The following is a 24,779-nucleotide window of genomic DNA, read 5'->3' on the forward strand; positions in this document are numbered from 1 at the left end:
GCGGCATTCATTATTGAGAGATCAAAGAGATGACATTTTGTACTTTTATTTCATTTAATCACAAAGTTAATTTTTTTCACGTTTAATTAGTTCCAGCATTTTATATATATATAATCATTAATGAACAAATAAAAAATATAATATAAAACCAGATGTAGTAGCTTAACGCTATTTGATGTCAAAGAATTACTTGAATTTTTTGTGATTATTTATTTCACGAATTAAATGCTTTTTTTATTTCTAATATACAGCTTTCATATGATACAATGTTAATAATAAATTAACGTTAAAATTCCCAATCCAATAGAATAATTGATATTATTATATCAAAATTCAGAACCATCGACAGCAAAGGTTTTCAAATCCCATTCATTTTTGAATTTACTTTTCAATGCTTCAATTTGTGCTATAACATTATAACAAGCATTTTTTAAAGCTTCTCTTGGGGTATAATTATCTTCAGTTTGAATTCTCATGACAAAGTTTGCAAATAATGGATGTTCAACTTTATAAGCTGCAAATACTACTCTTTCATCTTTTAATAATTGTGCTCTTAATAAATTACCTAATGTATGATCTTCTTTTTCAAATGTTACAATTGCTGCATTTTCAACTTTTAAATCTGGTTCAACTTTGATTCTATTAAAGGTGTTAGTATCTTATTATATTAATAAAAGATGAATGTAGTTCAAAGCGACTTGGAAATTCATTGGTAAAGTTGATTAACGTTTGATTTGAAATATTTTAGCCTGCTTATGAATAATGAAAAACTAATTGATTTTAATACCTACTTTGATGCACCATCTGGTAAAATGAAAAGTTCGAAACGATCTGGAGCATTCATTATGTATTGGGTGTGATGGTTGTGTGATGTGAAAGGCCTTTAATGCAAGTTTTTTTAACTCCTTTTGTTTTTCCACATACTAAACCGATATCAAAACATAATAAAATCTCGAAAGTGTGTTGAAGTAGTGGGTTTACCATCTTTACATAGTGTAGTCGGTAACCCGGTCTGAAAGTGTGGGAACCAGAGTCTGTCAAACCAAAACGGCACTGACCGCTGACATAAGCTTTGTTTTTTCGTGTCAGTTACCCTTTTATTAGAAACGAATGTGCTCAACTCAGAAACAATCAAGTACTCGGGCTGACTTAAAATTGTACTTTATCATTTAATTGATACAGTGAAAACAAGTTAAAAGGTCATTAACGACATTATCAGAGATCATATTGCAGATAAAGTTTCTTGGGGTCAACTTAGTCAAGGGTATACACATCATAAAGTCAAATTAGTTTCACTCGTGAAAAGATCTCAGTATTTTTCCTTGTGTTTATAATCTGCCTGTCTTGAGTTGTTTTAATCCTTATTTAAAATTTGAAATTGAAAGAGAGAAGTTTTGTTGAAATCTTATTTAACTGATCATTTCCCATTATTCATTCAAGTTGCTTGGTCTAGATCTTTTTCAATATGTCTAATCAAGAACATTGGAAATCAGAACAGTCTGATACAAATAGACCAGGAATCCCACCACTTCAACAGTATGCATGAACTTTTTAACAGAGAAAGCTTAGGATATGTTTAAATACAAGATACAAAAAATTCATATGTGAATTATTTAAATCTATCCAAGTGCTTTCCAGATCCATGATTTGAACTTTAAATACTAACTTCTTTTTCAACAGTCGTCAAGGAGCTCCTGTCTTACCACCACCATCGTCATTACCATCTCATTCACCTTTAGAATCAGGTAAGTACATCTTCAATGAGGGACTAGATCATGTATAACTTTAGGATTCATATTCTGTGGTCCATGGAACTTGTCTTATTTATCTCATGTCAGTCCGAAAGATTATGCTCCAGAAGGTTACTAACAAAATTTTTCTAGGTGGCTTTTATTCTCTGCCTTCAATCAACGTTGGAGGACTAGGTAACGCTTCACATAATTTTGTTGTGAATCCAATCAATAACGGTATCAACCCAGTAAGTAACCATCCTCCAGGTCAACATGTCAATAGCAGCAAACTAACACCATTCTCGTTCCAGCCTCCTATGAATTTCCAAAGTGTTAAAACCGAAGGTGGTTTACCAAACCAACAGGGTCAAGCTACTGGCTCAAATGGGGCCAACACCAATCAACCTGCTCAAGCACTGCAACAACCTGCTCCTCCACAACAACAACAACAAGGAGGTGTTAAACAGCCAAGTGGACCAGGTACTCCAATGTCTGCTTATAGACCATTAAACGTGAAGGATGCCTTATCATATTTGGATCAAGTTAAAGTGCAATTTCAAAATCGTCCAGATGTTTACAATCACTTCTTAGATATCATGAAGGATTTCAAGAGCCAGTCTATTGATACACCAGGGGTTATTGATCGTGTCTCTACATTATTTAGAGGTCATCCAAGTTTGATTCAAGGTTTCAATACATTTTTACCTCCAGGTTATAGAATCGAATGTTCTTTAGATCCTTCTGATCCAAATCCTATCAGAGTCACCACACCAATGGGTACAACTACACGTCAAGAAACAAATTCAAACATCGTTTTCGAACAACAACGTTGGCAATCACATTCTTCACCAACAGGTATACCCCATGTTGCACCAGGACAAGCACCAGCTCCAGGTTTGATTCCTTCTCAAGCAGCTCCAGGTCAACAACCACAAGGCGGTAATCCACCAGGTGCCCAAATTCAAAGCCAACCAACTCATAGTCAAATTCCAACTCAAAACGATCCATATGGTCACTTCAATCCACAAGAACAATCATCATTATCTCAATTACAAGCTGCTGCAAATAGAAATAATAGTATAGGTGGTCAAGCTGGTGTTGATAGAAAATCTGGCGGTCCAGTTGAATTCAATCATGCTATAAGTTATGTCAACAAGATTAAAACTCGTTTTGCTAATCAACCAGATATCTATAAACATTTCCTGGAAATTTTACAAACCTATCAAAGAGAACAAAAACCAATTGCTGAAGTTTATGGTCAAGTTACTGTTTTATTTCAAAATGCACCTGACTTACTGGATGACTTTAAACAATTTCTACCAGACACCAATGGAAATGCAGCTGGTGGGTTATTAGGTTCTCAACCTCAAGGTGAATATTATCCACAGCAAGTTCCTCAACAGCAACCTCAACCTCAATTACCACCTGTTGGTAGCTTTTCACCTCCAACAGCTGGAAAAGTGAAGAAGATTGAAGTTACTAATGATCAATTACAAAATTATGAAGCTAGTAAAAATAGAGAAATTCCAACTTCAAGTATGCGTGGTTCAATATCTGCAGCTCCAAGACGCAGACTTGCTGATGAAACTACACCAACTTTAGTTCCAGGTGTTCCTGAACCATCAATCCCACCACATAAAACTTCGAACCTGATTGAAGAAATTGGTTTCTTTGATAAAGTTAAAAAAGCCATAGGTAGTAAACAAAGTTACAATGACTTTTTGAAAATTGTCAATATCTATAATCAAGAATTGATTGATAAGGATACTTTGATTGAAAGAGTTGAAGGTTTTATTGGTTCTCATATTGATTTATTTGATTGGTTCAAAGGCTTTGTTGGTTATGATGATAAACCATTACATATTGAAAATATCACACACAAGAAACATCAATTGGATTTGATGTTGTGTAAACCATATGGTCCAAGTTATAGAAAATTACCAAAAGCTGAAACATATATGCCATGTTCTGGTAGAGATGAAATGTGTTGGGAAGTTTTAAATGATGAATGGGTTGGTCATCCAACTTGGGCTTCTGAAGATTCTGGTTTCATCGCTCATAGAAAAAATCAATATGAAGAAATTTTATTCAGAATTGAAGAAGAAAGACATGAATATGATTATTATATGGAAGCAAATTTGAGAACAATTCAAACATTAGAAACCATTGCTAATAGAATCTCAAATATGACTCCTGAAGAAAAAGCTTCATTCAAATTACCAAATGGTCTTGGACACACTTCACAAACTATCTACAAGAAGGTTATTCGTAAAGTTTACAACAAAGATAGAGGTTTTGAAGTGATTGATGCTTTACATGAAAATCCATCAATTGCAATTCCAGTTGTTTTGAAAAGATTAAAACAAAAAGATGAAGAATGGAGAAGAACACATCGTGAATGGAATAAGGTTTGGAGAGAAATGGAACAAAAAGTTTATTTCAAATCATTAGATCATCTGGGATTAACTTTCAAACAAGCTGATAAGAAATTATTAACTACAAAACAACTTGTTTCTGAAATTAGTACCATTAAATCTGAACAAACCAATAAGAGATTACATCCTTTAACACCAAAACCACAAAAACAATTAGATTATGACTTCTTTGATAATGAAGTGCTATTTGATATCACTAAGTTGGTTTATGTGTTTTTGAACGCTGGTAGTTCTTACTCTGCAAATGATAAAGAAAAATTATATGATTTCTTCAAATCTTTCATTTCATTATTTTTCTCTATTGATTCTAATGAAGTTGAACAAGCCTTACAAAAGAGAATCACACAATCAACTGAACAATCTCAAAATTATGAACATAATGCTAATCATGAACCATCAAGTGCAGAATCTTCAGCTCCAGAAAGTGACTCTAATAGAAAACGTCACCGTGAAACAGATCTGTTGAAAGATGTTTTATTAAAATCTAAACAATCCAAAACAAGAGCTGATGAAACACCTGAAAGTTCAGTTTCACCAAGTCATGATTCAGCTGCAACGAGCAATGTCGAATCTGAAACTGAAAGTAAAGCTGGTGATGAAGATGTTAATGTTGATTTTGACTCTGCTGTTTCTGATACCTGGGTTCAAACATCAGTTCCTGATCAAGGTAAAACAGAAGCCGTTAATGACAAGAGAAATTTATTCAATTTGTTTGGTAACACTAACATTTATGTTTTCTTCCGTCATTTAAGAGTTCTATACGATAGATTATTAGAAGTTAAAAATATCAATGAAGAAGTCACCAAAGATATCACATCCCGTTCTGAAGTTCAATTTGCTAAAGATTTGAACTTGGTCTCAAATCAACTTGAAGATATGGGATTACAATTCGCCAAAGCTGATGCCTACACTCAATTGTTAGGTTTTGCTGAAAGAGTCATTGAAGGTGATGTTGAACATCAATGGTTTGAAGAATCATTACGTCAAGCATACCGTAACAGAGCTTACAAGTTATACACTGTTGATAAAGTTACTCAAGCATTAGTTAAACATTTACATACTGTTGTATCAGATTCACGTACCTCAGATATAATGTTATTATTTGCTAATGATAGAAAATCACCAGTTACAAGTGCTAAAGATCAAATCTTATATCGTAACAATGTTAGAAGTCATATGAATTCTGAAGAAAATATGTTTAGAATTGAATTTGATCAAGAAAAACACCATGTTTCTATTCAATACTTAGCCTTGGATGATTTAACATTAACTGATCAAAAGAATGATGAAGAAAAATGGAATTATTATTTAACATCATATATTATTGCACATCCAACTGAAGGTATCAATACAAGTGAATTAAGATTACCATTTATGAAATCATTGATATCGGATGATGATGATGATGCTTTAGAAGGTTATACTGATTCTCATATGAAGGTTAAGATTACTAGAGAAAACTATAAATTATTCTTTGAACAAGGTTCATACGATGAGTTTGCACGTTATTCTGTTTTCAACCACCCAATTAAAGCAAAATCAAAGAACACAGATGTTTTGAGTAAAGCAATTGATGATAAATTAATTGAAGAAGTTGGTCAAGATTCATTTGATAAAAATAAAGGTATTTTAGATGCTTTAGTTGAAGGTCCAGAAAAATATAAGGAATTTGTGAAATCTAGAAAAGAAGCTGATGAAAAAGCTAAAGAAGAAGAAAAAGCCAAAGCAGATGTTGATGTTGATCAAACAATTGAAAATCCGGATGAAACAACAGCTGAAGTGAAGAAACCTGTTAATCCAGCTATTGCTTCTGTTAAAGAATCTGATGTCACTGTAGATGCTGACTCAACACTTCCACAAGATGATACTGAATTAAAGGGTAATGATACAACCACAGAAGAAGCACCTGCAGCCGAAGAAAATGCTACAACAGAAGAAAAGAAAGACGCTGATAGTACTGATATAATAGAGGAAGAATCAGAAAAGAAAGTCGCCAATGGCGAACAAGATAAAGAAAAAGAATCAACTGACAAAGATGGTGATACTAAAATGGAGGATTAAGTATTAACATGAATTGTTATAGAGTTTAAGAAAGAAAAAGTTTTAATTTATGTCCAAATTGTGTATTATTCATATTATATAAATGATTTATTTTTGTTATGATATTTTTTTTTTAGTAGGATCATTTTTCAGCATCTAGATCAACGCCAAAATCTGAAAGTTTTTCACCAAAATCATTATACCATTCAGTTCTATTTAAATCATTTCTATGATAAACTCCTGAGCTTCTCGTAACAACAGTTTCATTATCTTGAACAATATCAGTTTGATCTCCTCTTGACAATCTATCTTGATGTCCACTATCAGGAGGCCATGGTAAAGAACCCAAATCTTGATCTTGAATACTTGCGTATTCACTTCTAGGAAATTCTAGACCATTACCTAAAAGTCCACCCCAAGGTAATAACCAGTTCCAAGGGTAACCAAAAGCTTGAATTAAATTTTTCCAAGGATTTAAATCATAAGGGAAAACAATATCATCAATTGTGAAGTTTGGTGAACCAGAACTTTGTGAATCTTCACTAGCACTGCCTCTACTGAACGACCATGAAGATACATTTTCAAGTTCTTTACCAAATATAGTTTCATAATTTTGCCTTATTTTGTCACGAGTTCTTTCTGTATGTATTTGAGATTCTAATCTTTCATATTCCCAAGTTTCAATTTGTGACATTCCTGAAAACATTATATGATAAAATACTCTCAAAGTTAGGATCCCCACAGTAGTCAAGACAAATAAACTTAAAGGTATGAGAATAATAGTAGCAGCCAGAGGTGTTTTATCAATCAAATATGCAGGTAAATTTCTATCATTCCAATAAGTAGCAGCTCTTTTGAATAAATGTACAAGTGTATAACCTGTAGTATAATCAACCCAAAGTAAAAACCTTATGAAATGTGGCATATTACCATGACCCACACAGTTTGCAGTCCAGGGACAATGATGATCCATTTTCAAAACACAAGTTTTACATGTTTTACAATGATGTGATCTTTCAGGTTTATATAATTGACATTTTTTACACCATCTTTTCCATTGATTTTGTGACGGTGTAAAATTTTTTGGTGGAACTCCTGGACTTTTGAAAATTGCTATCAGATAATGAATCCAGATCATAGTTATTGAAATTTCATACCATATCTGTTGATTTTTAGAAAGATCATTTGAAAAGATGAAATAATGACTTGAATAACCTATAACTGCAATTAACGCAGATGGAATCTAAATTAATGGTTAATATTGCAAACTAGATTAGATGCACAAAGAACATAGTACTCACAGCCACTCCCTGCCATGCTGGAATACTGATTTTTGCCATTGTTCACTCGATATCAACAGCTTTCTAGTTCATGGCGGACTATATTTGATTGCAGATCAGTAATTTTATAGAAGGTCTGATTTTTCGGAATTTTAACTTCGCGTCTTAATTTAACCGTGATTTGAAAGAAAGGAAAACTTCAAAAAAGAGAGTTTTAAATGAGATTCTAAGAAAACAAAAAGAGTAATTTTTGATTCAAAGTTTATTACCAAGATCAATTTCATATTTTGTTTATGTTTTAACTCTTTAGGGAACAGAGGGGTACTGAAATTCAAAAAAAGGAGGTTTATGCTGCCCCAACCACTATTTGGTAACCTGTTAATCAGCTCAAATTTAAAGTTACAAGGAAGCTTTTATGGCCAAGTTGGTAAGGCGCTACACTAGTAATGTAGCGATCCTCAGTTCGACTCTGAGTGAAAGCAACCTTTTCTTTTTGCCAAAATTTCGGGCGATTTTTCTTTTTAAATCTGTTATTAAATGGTCCAGGGAGACCCATAGAGTCATCTGAAGCTTTAGAATGTTTTTTTCTTCTTTAAAAGAGGTTCTCTTTATGGTATAGAGGCTTTGAGGTTCATTATATGGTTTGAGCATTGAGTTCAAAATATATAAGAAAAAAAATTGTACAATGCGCGAAAAATATTGTGTATAATAACGAAACGTTTATGTCAAGCTGAACTGAAGATAGCTATACTAGTATACTGACTAAAATAGCTTTATAATTAGTTGTGGAGATCAATAATAGATCTATATAGACTAGGGCGTTCAGTGAGCCAAAAACATACAGGAGAACTTCCAAAGATGACGGTGAAACACGAAAGAAAAGAAGCTAATGGTGGAGTTACCAAGAAACAAAAACTTAAAGGATCTAAAAGTAAAAATATTTCAATCCATGAAAGAGATGAAGGTATAAATTCTTCAGGTGAAAACCCTATAACCTTCTGGGATTGCTCTAAAAATATAGATGTACCAAAACAACCAGATCAAATAAAGAAACTTCATGTTTATGATTTTGATAATACACTTTTTTATTCACCATGTCCAAATCCAAATTTATTTAATGATCAAACTATAGGGATGTTGGCTAATTCTGATATGTTAAGTTATGGTGGATGGTGGTCTGAACCTTTAATATTCAAGAATATGGGTGCTGGATGGGATGTTGAATCTCAACGTCAATGGGAATCATTTTGGAATCAAGATGTTGAAAATTTATTAAAGTTATCATATGAAGATGATGAAACCTTAGCAATTATAATGACTGGTAGGAAAAACAAGAAATTTATAGAATTCATTTCGGAAATTTTAGAATCAAGAGGAATTAAATATGATGGATTAATGCTGAAAAAGGGGAATTTTAATACAACTATTGATTATAAGACTCAAGTTCTTACAGATATTTTAGATCATTATAATAAAATTGAGCAAGTTAGTATCTATGATGATAGACCTAGTCAACTTAATGGGTTCCAAAAATTTTTAAATGAATATACCGAAGCTGTTAGACCTGAATTAATTTATAATTTAATTCCAGTTTCACCAGAAGTTAAATATTTAGAACCAAAAAAGGAAAGGGCTCTTATAGAGGAACTATTAGAACAACATAATTCATTGGTTGACCAGGGGAAATCCACAGCAAAATTAGGAAGAATGACATTGAAAAGAAGTTTTTTTTTCAGTGCATATATTGTTGAAGTTGATTCTAAAGCTGAATTATTAAGTTATTTGATCGATAAATTTAATCATATATTCACACCAGAAGTACAAGACTCTATAGATTTTCAACTAGATTTCATACCCATATCTAGAAATAGAGTATCAGCAGCATTAGAATTGAAAATTAATGAAGATCCAGAAGTTGAATGGAAAATTACAAGTTTTGGTGTATCAAATGATGATGCATTTGCAGTTAGAGTTGAACCTGTTGGTGTTGAACTCCCTGTGAAAACTTTATACGACCCACCATTTTTAACAATTGGTACAAAGAGAAATTCACCTACATTAACATGGGAAAGATTGGAAAAAATTGTTGATTGGGTAGACTTGAAAGATAATGTTACAATTAAGACAAGATTTGGTCAAGTTGTTAAGTTTAGAATAGTTAAAGAGAATGCGAATTACAATAAAACAAGATACAAACGTCCATTATCAAGTGGTACCACAGAATAGAAGTATAGTGTTAAATTTTAGAAAAGTATAGATATCACTTCATTAATTGTAGACAGCTTCTCATGTTGAAAGTTGAAACCGGGTCAGATGTTTTCGGTGAACGCAACACAGGCGCGAAATATAAATACACGCGTCAGATTTGAACAGTATACCAATATTGAATGGAATTATAAGTTTAGATCTTGTTTAAAGATTATAATCAAGAATTATGGATGCGTCAATATTGAGTGTGCATTGGCACGAGAACAGTGAGCCTATTTATAGTGTCAATTTCCAACCACGAGTCGGTGATGATCAAGTTGATAGATTAGTTACAGGTGGTGGTGATAATAATGTTAGAGTAAGTTAAAAATGTCTTCAATTAATACCAAATGATTTGAATACTAACTATATGTGAATAGCTTTGGAGGTTAAATCAAATTTCTGACGGATACAAAGTTGAATATTTATCCACTTTGGCCAAACATACACAAGCTGTTAATGCAGTTAGATTTGATCCTAAAGGACAAATATTAGCAACTGCAGGTGATGATGGTACTGTATTACTTTGGACTTTAAGTGAATCAATTGTTAAAGAATTTGGTCAAGAATCAGATGAAGATATTCAAGAATCTTGGATATTAAGACATGCTTGTAGATCAAGTACTTCAGAAATTTATGATATTGCATGGTCACCAGATTCAAAATATTTAATAACAGGATCAACTGATAACGTATCAAGAATTTATGATGCTTCAAATGGTCAACAAGTTTGTCAAATTGCAGAACATAATCATTTTGTACAAGGTGTTGCATGGGATCCATTAAATCAATATATTGCAACACAATCGGCTGATAGATCTGTTCATATTTATTCACTTACAAATCCTTCATCAAAAGATCAATCATTATCACCAACTGTTTTTTACAAAATTTCAAGAACAGAATTACCAACAAGATCTACTACAAATAATTTAAGTTTAATGGGACCTCCAACTCCTGTAAAATCATCAAATGAAGATGATAACTCAACAAATAACAGTTCAAATATAACGAATTCTTCAAATCTACCGAAATCACAATCAAGTGCTACAACTTCCGCATCAGCTTCACCTTATATCAAATCACCAAGTCCTTCATCACCATTACCAGCAGTTATGACCCAGACAAATCCATTATTAAATTTTAAAAATTTAAAAAATTCAATGCTTTATCATACAGAAAATTTAGAATCATTTTTCAGAAGACTTTCATTTTCACCTGATGGTAATTTTTTATTCACACCATCAGGAATTTTTAAAAATAATTCACAAAATGATGAAGTTAAAGAAGAGTTAATAAATACTGTTTATATTTATTCAAGAAATGGATTAAATAAACCACCAATTGCTCATTTACCAGGTTTAACAAGACCAGCTTTAGCTATATCATTTTCACCAATTTTTTATGAATTAGATGAACCTGAAAAGAAAGAATCAATTTTCAAATTGCCTTATAAAATGATTTATGCTGTTGCAACTCAAGATTCTGTGATTATATATGATACACAACATATAAAACCATTAGGAACTGTATCAAATATTCATTATAGAACTTTAACAGATTTGACATGGTCTGCAAATGGTGAATATTTAGTTGCAAGTGCAGCTGATGGATTTTGTTCAGTTATTAATTTTAAATTTAATTCTTTAGGTAAGAAATTAATTGTTGATTATAAGTCTTTATTAAACAATTCTAAATCACAAGATGTTAAAGTTGATAATAAATCAACATCTTCACCATCATCACAAAATAAAAAAAGACAAACAAATGATGTGAAAGAGATTACAGGTCTTGTTAAGAAGAAACAAAAATCAAATACAACAAAAGAGGTTAAACCAACACAAGAATCTAAAAAGGAAGATGGTCAAGAAGTGATTGATTTATCCGAATCAAAAGAACCAAAATCTATTAAAGATCAATTGAAAAGAGTTACACCAACTCTAGTGAATGATGAAGATAAACATAAAACAAATGAAACACATGTTATAGATTAAAGAATATAATAGAAGATTATTTATAGATCTACAATTATCTAAACGTAGTTGCAAAAACACAAATCATCACATTTATAGCAAACCCGCTATACATAAATCATTCTTCTAATTTAGATAAATCTTGTTCATTCTTCAATTGTGATTCAAGTCTTCTTCTTGCTTTCAAGATCATTTCAGTTTTCTTTTGTTGTAAAGAACTAGCTCTTTCATCTGCAGAATCTGACCAAGTTTGAGTACCAGATTTAGATGTTTCAGCACCAGAACTTGTTGCATTAGCATCAACACCATATTTCTTCAACAAATTTTCAGGTTTAATATTATCAGTAGCATTTCTTGAATCTTGACCATCATTACCACCAGTAGTACCAGTTGGTCTTGGTGCTTCACCTTCAGGGAATGGTAATCCACCTTCACTTAAAAATCTATCAACAGTTTCCTGTACAGATCCTGTTCTTTGTAAATCCAATTTAATTTGACCCACAGTGAGACCTGGTGCCAATTGTTGAACAACTTCAATCATATCATGAGTGACAGGACGACGGAAACGTTGTGGTTGTGCTTGTTGTGTACCAGTTGCTGTTGATGCTGATGAAGATGATTCTCTAGCAGCTTCTTGTTCTTGTTCCAATTCATCTGCATCATCAGAAGAAATAAACCATCTTAGAAAGATAAACGCTATGACCAAAGTGGCGATGAATGTGATTGTAGAGCTGTCCATTGTGACTTGACCTTGTTTGTTCTGTCTCTGTTAAGGTTAACTCTTGTTGGTGGTTAAATTGATTCAGGTTGATCAAATTGAAATTTATAGGCGCGGTTCATTTAATTTTGGTGGAAGCCGTCGCGGGTTGATTTTAGAAGCAAAATTAAGGCTCATCAACACCAAAGAATGAAATGTTGTTTAACGATTGAGATGGTATCAATTTGTGATATATATATATACTGTTTGTGTTTTCATAGTGTTATCTGAAAGGCATGTTGTGGCTTTTTTTAGGGGTGATTTGAGTTATTTTTGAGAGCTACAATTGAGGAACCAAACCAATTCCATATAGTAAATACAAACTCCTAATATACACATTTCAAAATCCATTAAACTTCTTTAAACATTTAATAAAGTACCGAAGGGATCCTAATTTTTAAAATTCAGTTTAAAAGCTTTATCTTGATTATTAGCCTTATATATAAAATTTGTAATAATTTCACTTTCTTTAACAGTTTGAGTACTAAAATGTTTCTTAACAGCATTTGCTAAATCTGGTTTCGTTACTCTATCTCTTGATTTAAAACTATATGTTTTCTTACCAATTTCTGAAGCTAATAAATAACCATTTGTAGTTAATGAACTTTTAACAGGTAATCCATAATGATCTCTATATTTTCTTAATGCTTCATCTGGGAAAGAATCAAAATCTAATGGATCTGCAATTGTTTTTTCCTTAGGACCATTTGAATGAATATGTCTTGCCAGGAGTTCTGCTTGTGCCGCTTGTGCTGCTGCATTTCTAGCTTTTGTGGATGCTCTTGAATTTGGATTATTGTTATTGTTATGTGATGAACTATTCTTTGCTTCTGATTCTGAAGCTGACGGTGCCTCTTTCGAAGATCCTCTTGGTGGCATCTTGTGCTGTCTCTATAATAAGCTTTTAAATAGTGAATATTCAGTTATAATTCCACTTCTTAAAGTGATCCAGTCTCTTTATACAAAAGTGAATTCAAAATATTTCAGGGTTTTGATGCTCTCAATTTTGAAAACTTATTGAACATTCAAATCTGCCAAAAGTGTGTGCTCTTACCGAAATTTTCCGTTTTGGGAAAGTTTCCTGATACAGCTGAGAAGTTTGTTGATTGATCTACTAATTTATTTGATAATACTAATACAATTTTTTTTATTTATTAATGTCAATTTAAACCAGTTAAAAAGTCTTTTGAATATATACATAAATCAAACATTGAAATGTTTTTTTTTCTTTGTTTTTTTTTTATCATTCATCTGAACTCATTTCTGATATATCATCAGAAATTGTTCCACCTGGTGAACTTGGAATTCCACTAATTCTTGCTTGTTTATATAAAGTAGATAATTGATCAACAAGATTAAATAAATCAGTTTCTTTTTCAAATAATCCTATAGTTTGATCACGTAATGATAACAAAGCAATACTTGATTCAATTCTTGCTATAAAATTCTCAAATAAATTTTTATCTAAATGTTCATTTTTCTTAACATTTTGAAAATTTGATTGGAAACCTGAAACTTTTGATAAAATATAATCTAATCTTAATGTTATATCTCTCAATCTATAAATATCTTCAGCTGTTAAATCTGGTTTACGTTGGAAACCAAATCTTGTACCTAATGATTGTGGGAAAATTAATGAAATTTCTTCTTCAGTTTCAAGACCTTTTAATTGAACTCTACCCATTGCTTCAAGTCTCCATCCAATATTTGTTAACATTGCACATTCATTATTTAAAGATTCAGCAGCTTCATTTGGTCCAAACGCTTGTTCTAATGTTGAGCCTGCTAATACTAATTTATGTGCAGCTTCAATTCTTTTAAATTCAGTTAAACAATCTAAAGTTAATGTAATTTCACCACCATCTGCAACACCACAAACTCTTGCAGTTTTATTAACCATTGGTCCAAAATAATCCATTCTTCTTGTAATAATATCTGGTTCACAAACCGGAACACCCCAATGAATACCCATACGAACTGAAAGACCTTTATAAATAGTATTACCCATGGAATCTTTAACTTCACGACCTTCATCACTTTGTGTAATTTCTGCAGGCCAATCTTCTAATAATAATTGTTGTTGAACATTAAAACACCAAACCATTGCTGATGAAACTGTTGGAAATGAAACCATAAATGCATCACCTTCAGTCTTAACTTCATAACCACCAACAATATGTAATTGACGTCTCATAATATCATTATGTGTTCTAATTGCAGATCTCATAGCTAATGGATAATTTTCCCATAATAAAGTTGAATTCTTAATATCAGTGAAAACCATTGCTAATTCACCAACTGGTGGTTGAATTTCAGGTCTTAATCTTCTTAAATTTGAATCTTCAACTTGTTGCTTAGCAGGTGGTTTATAATCTTTTTTAGCTTTTTTCAAACTTAAAACAATAGCCGAAGTCTTAGTATTACAACCATAAGAAATTGCATAATCTCTTAATTTTTCAGCTGTAACCATTGGATTATCACTTTCTCTAACAATATCACCAATTGTTTTTGTTGGTAAATATTCAAATAATTCTCTTGTACCCAAGACTAAAACTTCATCATGTAAATGAGCCTCACTAATATCAGGACCTGAATGAATATGAGGTAAAAGATCTGAAAATCCAGCAGCTCTTGAAACTTTTGAAACACCATCTAATTTATCATCATTTGAAACAAACCCACCACTTGTTCTAATTCTTTCAAATTCAACAACACTTGAAGGTTGATGATTAACAGTTAGGAATGTAAATGAACCATCAGTCTTGGCCAACATTGCAGTAGAATCACCAATATTTGCAGTATAAATTTTCTTCTCTTTAATGAAAATAACAGTAACACTTGAACCAGTTAATCCATCTTCTGAATTTAGAGATGAGAAATTAATAACTTTATTTAATGATAAGAAAGTATGTCTCAATGCAGTAACAATATCAAATTTATTTAATTCTTGTTCAAAAATCTTGTGGAAATTTTCTCTTATTATATGTGAGATTTTACCTGAATTTATACCATCAAATAATCCAATTAATATACCACCTGCAATTTTTTCAATAACTGAATCTCTTGATAAGATATATTTATTAACTCTATCAGAAATACCATATGACATATTACCAATTGTACTTGGTGTGGTACGAACTCTCACTTCCATAGATTCATCTGGTATAGCTTGTGTAGTTAAAGTTAAATCCATTAAACCTAATAATCTTAATCTTGGTAAATTTAAATCTTCAGTAATTTCTAATTTTTTATTACCAGATAAATTTAAATATCTTAAATTAATATTTGATTTCCAATTCCATTCATATTTACTATTTGAAGTATTATATTTTAATTCATTTGAACCGACATCAATAACTTCCATATTATATAATTTACTTAATTCTGATGGTAATGTACGGAATCTATTCCCATTCAAACATAAGACTCTTAATGTTGCAATATCTTCAAAATCTTCTGGTAATGTTGTTAATGCATTACCTGATAAATATAATTGATCAATATTTTTACAATTACCCAATGTACCAGCAGGGATATCAACTAATCTATTATAAGCTAATGATAAGATCTTTAAATTGATATAATGCTTGATTGTATAGAAACAATCATCATTCAAACGATTATCACCAGCTCTGAAAAAAATTAAATCACTAAATTGTGGTGATGGTAATTCAGAAATTAAATTTGATGAAATATTAACAGATTCAATAAATGAAAAATCAAAAATTGATTTCAAATTATTATCATGTAAATCTAAATTTTTCAACTTGGTTAAAGGTGATAAATCTGGCAAAATTTCTAAATTATTACCATAAATTGATAAATCTTTTAAATTTTTCAAATTAACTAAAGTTGAAGGTAATTCACGTAATGCATTTTTACTTAATTCTAATTTTTCCAATTTAGTAAAAGTTAAAATAACATCTGGTAAGAAAGTTAATTTGGCCTTTGATAAATTTAATGTCCGTAATTCAGGACTTTTGATATTTAATTGAGTAACTGGATTTTGTTGTAAATCTAAAGTTTTCAATGAATTTAATGGATCTGCAATATTTGAAATATTATTGTGAGTTAAATATAATGTTTCAATATTTGAATCATGTAAATGAATTTCTGTTATATCATTATAACGTAAATTTAAAGTTCTTAAATTTAATAAATTAATATCAACAAAAGTTAAATAATTACTTGATATATTTAATTTCCTCATGTTTTTCAAATTATTAACAGATTCTGGTAAATTTTGTAATTTATTATAAGATAAATCTAATTGTAATAAATTGTTTAGTTTATTGACAGATTCAGGATAACTTTCAAATTCATTTGAACTTATATCCAAGACTCTTAAATTCGGTGGTAAATCTGGTAATTCACTCAATTTATTACATCTTAAATTTAAAGTTGATAAGTTTTTCAAACGGAAACATTCCATAGGGAATTTTGTTATGAAATTTCTTTCTAAATCTAAAGAGGCCAGCTCTTTAGCATAAACAATATTTTGTGGGAAATTCTTAGCTCTAATATTAACCATTCTTAAATTACTTAATTGAGAATTTGCAGTTTGGAAAAAATCTAAAGGTAATGTAATATCACCATTATTTGAAACATCTAAACTTTGAACTTTTGGTGAATAACATAATGCAGGGATTTTTTGTAAATCTTTACTTTTCAAATTAACATGTAATAAATCTCTTGAAATTTGTTCTTCTTCTAATGGACTTAATTGTTTTAAAACATCATGATGTAAAATAAATTTGAATAAATAACTTAGGTCATCTCTACCAATTTCATCCAATCTATCTGATTCTAAATAACCAGATAAAAATAATAAATTTGTTTGAATTTTAATTGGTTTTTGATTCCATTCTAATTTTTTAGTAACTTTCCCTACTCTTAAACTTAATTTATAATCACCAACTAATTGATATCTACCTTTAATATATCTAATTAATTCATCAACAGTTTCCATGTAAGGTCTTTTCAAAGTTGAAGTGAAATCATCATCTTCACCATAAATTCTAATATGATAATTCTTAGAGTCAAATCTTTGTTCATCTAATTGAGTAATTGTAGTTAAAGTTTTCCTTACAACATATTCATCATCATCATCTGAAACAGAACCTAATTTGTCACCTTTAACATCCCAACTCTCAGGTGCAGTCCAAGAATCTTTTTGTATTTTATCATTTGTTCCCTGTGATTCTTGTTGTTGGAATTGTTGTTGTTCTTGCTGTTGATCTTGTGGAGGTTCAGCAACAATACCAGTCATATCATTTAAGTCATTAACATTTAAAGCTACAACGGAATTCCCTCCTGTAGAATCATTTCTCATATCAAAGAAACTTGAAGTTATACTTGGATTATGTTTAACCATTGGATGAGAGCTAATTGCATTTTGAACACCTGGATGATTTTGTGAAGAAGGTGGTGGTGCAGCACCTTGTTGAACTTGTGCCTGTGACCCCTGTGAACCTTGTTGTGAACCTTGTGATTGATGAACTGGTGTTAAAGGACCCAAATCATCATTATAGCTAGAGCTTCTTATATTTAAAATAGATGGGGTTCTATGTTTAGAATTTGATCTTGTAAAACTCATTCTATTACTTCCACCACCACCACTTGAGCTTTCAGAACTTGAACTATTATGTCTTGAACTTTTATCATTTATAGAATTGATAAATTTCCCAAAGAAGCTCTTTTTACCTCTATTTGGTTTAATTGGATGTGCTAAAGGAGGTATAGGATCATTTTTACCAGCTTGATGAAATCCTTTATAACTAAATGGAACACTACTAAGTCTATGTCCTTGTCCTTGATGTCCCTGATGTCCTTGGTGATGATGTCCTTGATGATGTGAAATTGGATCATCTTCATCCTCCAAATCCCTTTGTTCCTCGATAGATTCATGGAACCGTTCCTGATGACGAGGACTTATAGGTTGATTGTAATCCTGTTGATATTGTTGATGAGCATCTGCTAATGATACCTTACGAGAAGATAATGGTGAAATATCCCCATCGGAGCCCTCTGAGCGAGAAGCCTGCTGGCGGTTGTCCCGCTGGATGTTGTACTGTCCTTCTAAAGAGCCCATAGAATCCCTAGCAATTGATGAGTAGCCAGCTGCTTCTAGTTGTTGATGGCCAATTGTTGGTTGTTTGATACTCAGCGGTTAACAGCTTTGTTTCAATTGCGAGAATTCTTAATTTTATAAATTTTTAAATTTAGTGTGGGTTCGCGAATTCATACAAGTACTTCAAACATTTTATATTTACTTTGTACTTTTATTTACTTTATATTCACTTTACTTTATATTTCTATATATTCATAGCTCAACTACGATAATCACCATTGATAGTCACATACTCATGACTCAAATCACAAGTCCAGAAAGAAGCTTCCCCATCACCATTAGTACCCAAATCAACATGGATTTCTAAATCTTCAAATTCTAAAATTTCACTTGCCCTGGTTTCATCAATTTGTTGAGGTTCACCATTAACTAATAATTTCAAATCTGCTGAACCATCTGTTGGAATGAATGAAACATTTGTTTTCTCGGTGTTTACTGGAACATCAGAATATCCAATAGCACACAAGATTCTACCCCAATTTGCATCTTTACCATATAATGCAGTTTTAACTAATGGAGAATTTGAAATAGTTTTAGCAACTTTTTGAGCATCTTTGAAACTTTCTGCATTTTGAACTTTGATTGTAACAAATTTAGTTGCACCTTCACCATCACGAACAACTAATTGTGCTAAACTTTGAGCAAATTGTGTAAATTCATCTCTAATCTTGTTATAAGATTCTCCTGAAGATTCATTAATCTCTGGACCACCAGCTTCACCATTTGCTAATGCTGCAATTGTATCATTTGTTGACATATCACCATCAACTGAAATACAATTAAATGAACGATCAACTGAATATTTTAAAATTGATTGTAATGCTCCTGAAGAAATTGGTGCATCTGTAACTAGGAAACCTAATAATGTAGCCATATTTGGACAAATCATACCAGCACCTTTTGATAACCCTGCAATTGTATATGTATTACCATTTATATTTATTGATCTGGAAATTAATTTTGGAAATGTATCAGTTGTCATTATACCTTTAGCACATGAAACCCATGATTCATGTGATTCACCTAAATTTTCATTAATTAATTTAGGAATTTGAGGTAAAATTTTATTCATTTGTAATGGTTGACCAATAACACCAGTTGACATACATATAGTGCTTGCTACATCTGTGGAACCAATTGTTTGATCAACTGTTTTAACAATTTCTTGAGCATCTTTTAATCCATTAGCACCAGTGACTGCATTAGCACAACCAGAATTTATAACTATTGAATTAATTTTATTACCTTGGTCCAAAATTTTTTTAGAAACTTGCACTGGAGCAGCTTTGAATTTATTTGTTGTGAAAACAGCAGCTGCATTTGCTGGATTTATACTCTTAATTATTGATAAATCTAATTGATTATTTTTCTTAACACCAGTTGATACTGAACCAACAAGATAACCTTTTGGATAAATACCCTCTGTAGGAACATATTTGGAATATTTATTTGATAGTTGGGAAAAAGAAGAGAAGAGTCTTTTCTGAACAGGCATTTTGACCATAGTTGACTATAAAATTGACCCGTTGATCAACTGCTTGAAGCTGTTCAAGTTCAGATTCAAATTGATAAGATTTCGGTTTCAATTTATACTCGGAGATGAGTCAAAAAGAATTTCGAGATATGATTAAATAGACACAAGACATCGACAAACAGACACGATTTGGACATGAAAAGAAGGAAAAGCACAATGTACATATAATAACAGGTGTAGAATAACAATTGTCTATTTAAAGCTATCATCTTCATATTAAAAATCAAAGATATTCTAATAAATAGCTACATTTTACCACAGTGGCACATAACCATTCCCCTTTTCAGCCTTTCCAATTTGTGTCTTTTCACAAAAAAAATCTTCGAACAAAAATTTTAAATGGAAAACTGAAAAACTGAAAGATCCAAAGCTTGTCAAATCCATTGTCAATTCAATTTCAATTCAATTGATATAATAACAAAGATGTCTACTACCACTACCAAAGCTGAACAACCTGACTACTCAATCAACAACTCTGATGTTGTTGAAAAATATAGAACCGCTGGTGCTATTTCTCAAAAAGTTTTAGCTCATGTTAAAACTTTAGTTGTCGATGGTGCTAAAATCTGGGATATTGCTCAAGAAGGTGATGCTTTAATTGAAGAAGAAACTTCAAAAATCTACAACTCCAAAAAGAACAAAGTTGAATCAAAAGGTATTTCATTCCCAACTTCTTTATCACCAAATAACATTGCTGATCATTTATCCCCATTAAATGCTGATGATAAACAAGCTAATTTAACTTTAAAAAATGGTGATGTTGTTAAAATTCATTTAGGTGCTCAAATTGATGGTTTTGCTTCAAATGTTTCTGAAACCGTTGTTGTTGGTGCTTCAACCTCTGCTCCAGTTACTGGTAAAAAAGCTGATGTTTTAACCGCTGCTTATAAAGCTTCAGAAGCTGCTTTAAGAACTATTAAACCAGGTAACAAGAACTGGGATGTTACCAAAATTGTTGATAAAGTTGCTAAAGAATATGGTGTTGTTCCATTAGAAGGTATGTTAACTCATAATCAAGAACGTAATGTCTTAACTGGTCCAAAAGAAATCATTATAAATCCAAATGAAGAACAACAAAAACAAGTTGATTCATTTGAATTTGAAGAAGGTCAAGTTTTCGGTCTTGATATCTTAATTTCATCAGGTGAAGGTAAAGTTAGACCTTATGATGCTAGAACTACTATTTATAAATTAACTGGTAACAATTATCAATTAAAATTAAAATCTTCACATTTAGTTTTGAATGAAATCAAAAGAAAAGCTTCACATTTCCCATTCTCAATTAAAAACTTGGATGATCCAACTAAAGGTCGTGCTGGTTTATCAGAAAACTGTAACCATCAAACTATGATTGCTTATGATTTATACCAAGAAAAAGAAGGTGAAGTTATTGCTCAAGTTTATGTTACTGTTGCTTTAACTAAAAACGGTTTAGTTAAATTCTCATCATCATCATTTGATGAATCAATTGTTAAATCTGATAAAGTTTTAAATGATGAATTAAAAGAATTATTATCTAAACCATTAAAAGTTAACAAGAAAAAAGCTACCAAAGCTTAGATTTTTGATATCTAATTGATATTGGAGATTCTTATTATTATTCATGGTATAACACATATTAAATGAAACGATTTAAGTAACGATTAAATACAAGAATATCAGTAGTTTATATAGTTGGTTGATCTTGCTTTATATTTTTCATATGAAAAGATCAATTTTCAAGGTATGAAACTCATAGAAGATGGAATAAAACTCTGTTATCAAGGGGATCATAGCCTTCATAGCTGGATAACATACTCTCAAGATTCCTCTATCTTTTATAGCTCATTCCAATTCATTTACTGAGTGAAATGACCATAATTTTTTCAAATTTTCTTTATACGCGTTTTTTAAATTTTTTGATTTTCACAGGCGTTAAAATCAAACCTGTTAAAATCATTTGATATCAAGTACAAAAACATTGCAAAGCTCAACAATCTAGGCTTACGAGAAGGTTCAACTGCTGTTTAAACTGCTGCTAATTGTCTGTTCAAGCTGATTAAGATCAAAGGTTTCACTCATTGCTGTTCAAGTTTGCATCACTGGTTTAATTGTGTGCTTGTGGTTTTTTATTCTCGGTATTTCTGGTTTTAAACTCCAAGTTCTGAAGGTTATCCTTTTATTTTTTGGTTAAGAAAGTGTTTTCATTCATTTCTAAGGCTCTCAAGAGGAAGCATACCATGTCCTCATCTTCCCAACCATCCGTCAAGTCAGACTTGGGATTGGATGAGTCGACTTTGCCTAATCAATCATCTTCACAATCTTCAAATATAAGGTCTAAATCATCTTCAAGAAAAAATTCAAATAGAAGTTCACCTGTACCACAGGCTGTACCACAGGAGAAAGAGACTAATGGGAAGAGAAGACGGTCTACTAGATTGACTGAACAAGAAGAGAAGGAGAAAAGTAAAACCTCAACTCCTATTAAACAAAATCATGATGAAGATGAACCTGTATTAAGTTTGAAGAAAAGAAAATTTCCCATTTTGGTTAAACCAATGGATCCACCAAATAATCGAAAGAATGGTGTTTCAAATGGAATTGTCAAGAAACAAACTAAATTGAAAATCATAAATGGGAAATTACATTTTGAAGAACCTCCATTAGCAGATCCAATGATTTCAGTTACTGGATTACCTCTTGAATCACCACCAAATGCTAAAATTAAAAAAGAACGTCTTTGGCCAAGGAAAAAATTTAAAAAGTCAAAGAACTCCGTTGAACCTGAGGATCAAATTGAAGATGATTCTAAAAATGTTTCACCTGAAATAAGTTTACCACCTGAAGATATTGATAATATGTATCGTCAAAATTTAAAAACTAATGAATATCAAAAAAAATTGAATCAAAGTCAAATACGTTCGAACATTATAAATCATAAAGATTCAATTAGTACGAAATCCAAAAATTCAAATTCCAAAATTATAATTCCAATACCCAAACCTAAATCTGATGATTTTAAGAAAACCACCCCAAAAAGCAATAAAAGTCAACACCAACAACAACAAACACAAGATGCTTTAACATCAACACCTAAAAAATCCAAACCTATAACAAATGATTCCAAACGTAAAGTTAAAAATGCCTCCCCTAAAAAACTTAGAGATAATGTTTATGGATTTGATGATCCATTAAAATTAGTTGGTCAACAAAGAGAAAATGCTCATGATTTTAGTGATAACACCAAGGATAATGATGATTTTTGTTCATCATGTGGTGAACCTGGTATTTTCTTATGTTGTGAAAATTGTCCCAAATCATTCCATTTTGCTTGTTGTGATCCTCCATTAGATTCTGATTCATTACCTGATGATGCTTGGTTTTGTAATGAATGTAAATGTCTTACAGCTCCACCAATTCCAAATCCACCTGGTTTGTTCCATCAATTACTGAATAAAGTTGATAAAAGAAATCCAGTACAGTTCCAATTACCCAAGAGGCTCAGAGAAAGGTATGCAAATGTCAAGACTGGAAAATATGGGGAATATGAAGATGATGACGATAAACCAATTAAACATGGTCCTAAATCCATAGGTTGTGACCTAATAGACTCTGATAATAATCATTTTGATAAAGAAGGTAATATACTGTATTGTATCAAATGTGGTACTAGTGGTATTAGTTCTGATAAAACAATGGGAATCCCAAATAAAGCAATGACTATATGTGATTATTGTTCAACTCCATGGCATCTGGATTGTATTAATCCTCCATTAAGTGCAACAAAACAATTAGGTAAGAAATGGAAATGTCCAAATCATATTGATGATTTATTACCTTTTAAACAAAGAAGATTGAAAAATCCAAAAATTATTGATGTTGATCAAATTCATAATTTTAAAAATGATGGTGATATAGAAATTAAATTGACTGAGGAAGTAGAGGATTCAGAGGAAGAAGATGATAGTGAAATTTCAATTCATGAAATTCCAACACCTTCATATATGATGAATAGAAATACTGAAGATGGTGTAGCTGCCGAAATACCAAATTCAACATTAAAACTATGGGATGATAAAACTACAATTTTTAGAATTTCAGAAGAAGGTATAAAAGCAGATTTCCTAGAGAAGGTTAAGAAGGATAAAGAACAAGAGAAATTGTCCATACAAAAAGAACTAATAAGATTAAAACAAGAAGACCATAAACTTTTGAAGAAGTTGATTGGAAATGAAACGAATCATTCCCTTGAAGAAAAAAAAGTCATAAAATCATTTATTGATTTACCTGAAATTGGTATACATGATTTAGCTAATGTTGCAAAAGAAGAATTAGATAAATTAAATCAACCAAAACCACCAAAACCAAGTAAACCCCAAAGAATTACACGGAATGGCGAAAAGAAGAAGAATTCAAATGAACTAAGTAAAAATGAAATGGATGATCTTTTAATGATTAAAAAACTTATTGCTTTAAAGGGAACAAATCAATTAATGGAGTTTTTGAAAAGTTGAAAAATTGTTGTTTGAATTTGTAATGCATTTAATAATAATATACAAAGAATAATATAAAGCAAAAATTTATAACATATTCAAATTAAAATTAAGATATTTATTATAGCTAACGTAGTAACACACGAATTAAATCAATCTTTTATATTATGCAAAAAATACA

At 31.1% G+C, this 24,779-nt stretch overlaps 11 protein-coding genes across 11 annotated transcripts; 5 read left to right on the plus strand and 6 right to left on the minus strand.

Moving 5' to 3' along the window:
- Positions 1-326: 326 nt before the first annotated feature.
- RPB11 (DNA-directed RNA polymerase II core subunit RPB11) lies at positions 327-844 on the minus strand (the record flags this gene model as incomplete). Its single annotated transcript, XM_011277926.1, has 2 exons — positions 327-639; positions 792-844. 2 exons carry the CDS (start codon positions 842-844, stop codon positions 327-329), a joined length of 366 nt encoding a protein of 121 aa, XP_011276228.1.
- Positions 845-1,849: 1,005 nt separating this feature from the next.
- On the plus strand, positions 1,850-6,226 carry SIN3 (transcriptional regulator SIN3; the record flags this gene model as incomplete). The annotated part of the gene is made up of 1 exon (XM_011277927.1): positions 1,850-6,226. The coding sequence occupies one exon, from the start codon at positions 1,850-1,852 to the stop codon at positions 6,224-6,226; it is 4,377 nt and encodes a 1,458-aa protein (XP_011276229.1).
- Positions 6,227-6,347: 121 nt separating this feature from the next.
- PFA4 (palmitoyltransferase PFA4) lies at positions 6,348-7,178 on the minus strand (the record flags this gene model as incomplete). Its single annotated transcript, XM_011277928.1, has 1 exon — positions 6,348-7,178. The coding sequence occupies one exon, from the start codon at positions 7,176-7,178 to the stop codon at positions 6,348-6,350; it is 831 nt and encodes a 276-aa protein (XP_011276230.1).
- A 1,165-nt stretch (positions 7,179-8,343) lies between these two features.
- Positions 8,344-9,711, plus strand: BN7_1472 (uncharacterized protein; the record flags this gene model as incomplete). The annotated part of the gene is made up of 1 exon (XM_011277929.1): positions 8,344-9,711. One exon carries the CDS (start codon positions 8,344-8,346, stop codon positions 9,709-9,711), a length of 1,368 nt encoding a protein of 455 aa, XP_011276231.1.
- Positions 9,712-9,919: 208 nt separating this feature from the next.
- Positions 9,920-11,726, plus strand: CAC2 (Cac2p; the record flags this gene model as incomplete). The annotated part of the gene is made up of 2 exons (XM_011277930.1): positions 9,920-10,051; positions 10,113-11,726. The coding sequence occupies 2 exons, from the start codon at positions 9,920-9,922 to the stop codon at positions 11,724-11,726; spliced, it is 1,746 nt and encodes a 581-aa protein (XP_011276232.1).
- Positions 11,727-11,823: 97 nt separating this feature from the next.
- CUE1 (Cue1p) lies at positions 11,824-12,444 on the minus strand (the record flags this gene model as incomplete). The annotated part of the gene is made up of 1 exon (XM_011277931.1): positions 11,824-12,444. One exon carries the CDS (start codon positions 12,442-12,444, stop codon positions 11,824-11,826), a length of 621 nt encoding a protein of 206 aa, XP_011276233.1.
- A 408-nt stretch (positions 12,445-12,852) lies between these two features.
- SAP30 (Sap30p) lies at positions 12,853-13,341 on the minus strand (the record flags this gene model as incomplete). Its single annotated transcript, XM_011277932.1, has 1 exon — positions 12,853-13,341. One exon carries the CDS (start codon positions 13,339-13,341, stop codon positions 12,853-12,855), a length of 489 nt encoding a protein of 162 aa, XP_011276234.1.
- Positions 13,342-13,705: 364 nt separating this feature from the next.
- On the minus strand, positions 13,706-18,553 carry BN7_1476 (adenylate cyclase; the record flags this gene model as incomplete). The annotated part of the gene is made up of 1 exon (XM_011277933.1): positions 13,706-18,553. One exon carries the CDS (start codon positions 18,551-18,553, stop codon positions 13,706-13,708), a length of 4,848 nt encoding a protein of 1,615 aa, XP_011276235.1.
- Positions 18,554-18,791: 238 nt separating this feature from the next.
- Positions 18,792-20,087, minus strand: ARG7 (glutamate N-acetyltransferase; the record flags this gene model as incomplete). The annotated part of the gene is made up of 1 exon (XM_011277934.1): positions 18,792-20,087. The coding sequence occupies one exon, from the start codon at positions 20,085-20,087 to the stop codon at positions 18,792-18,794; it is 1,296 nt and encodes a 431-aa protein (XP_011276236.1).
- A 462-nt stretch (positions 20,088-20,549) lies between these two features.
- BN7_1478 (uncharacterized protein) lies at positions 20,550-21,686 on the plus strand (the record flags this gene model as incomplete). Its single annotated transcript, XM_011277935.1, has 1 exon — positions 20,550-21,686. One exon carries the CDS (start codon positions 20,550-20,552, stop codon positions 21,684-21,686), a length of 1,137 nt encoding a protein of 378 aa, XP_011276237.1.
- A 659-nt stretch (positions 21,687-22,345) lies between these two features.
- RCO1 (Rco1p) lies at positions 22,346-24,619 on the plus strand (the record flags this gene model as incomplete). The annotated part of the gene is made up of 1 exon (XM_011277936.1): positions 22,346-24,619. One exon carries the CDS (start codon positions 22,346-22,348, stop codon positions 24,617-24,619), a length of 2,274 nt encoding a protein of 757 aa, XP_011276238.1.
- Positions 24,620-24,779: the final 160 nt, after the last annotated feature.

This window comes from Wickerhamomyces ciferrii, contig 00030 (assembly GCF_000313485.1).
Source record: "Wickerhamomyces ciferrii WGS project CAIF00000000 data, strain NRRL Y-1031 F-60-10, contig 00030, whole genome shotgun sequence".
NCBI classification, from domain to species: Eukaryota; Fungi; Ascomycota; class Saccharomycetes; order Phaffomycetales; family Wickerhamomycetaceae; genus Hansenula; species Hansenula ciferrii.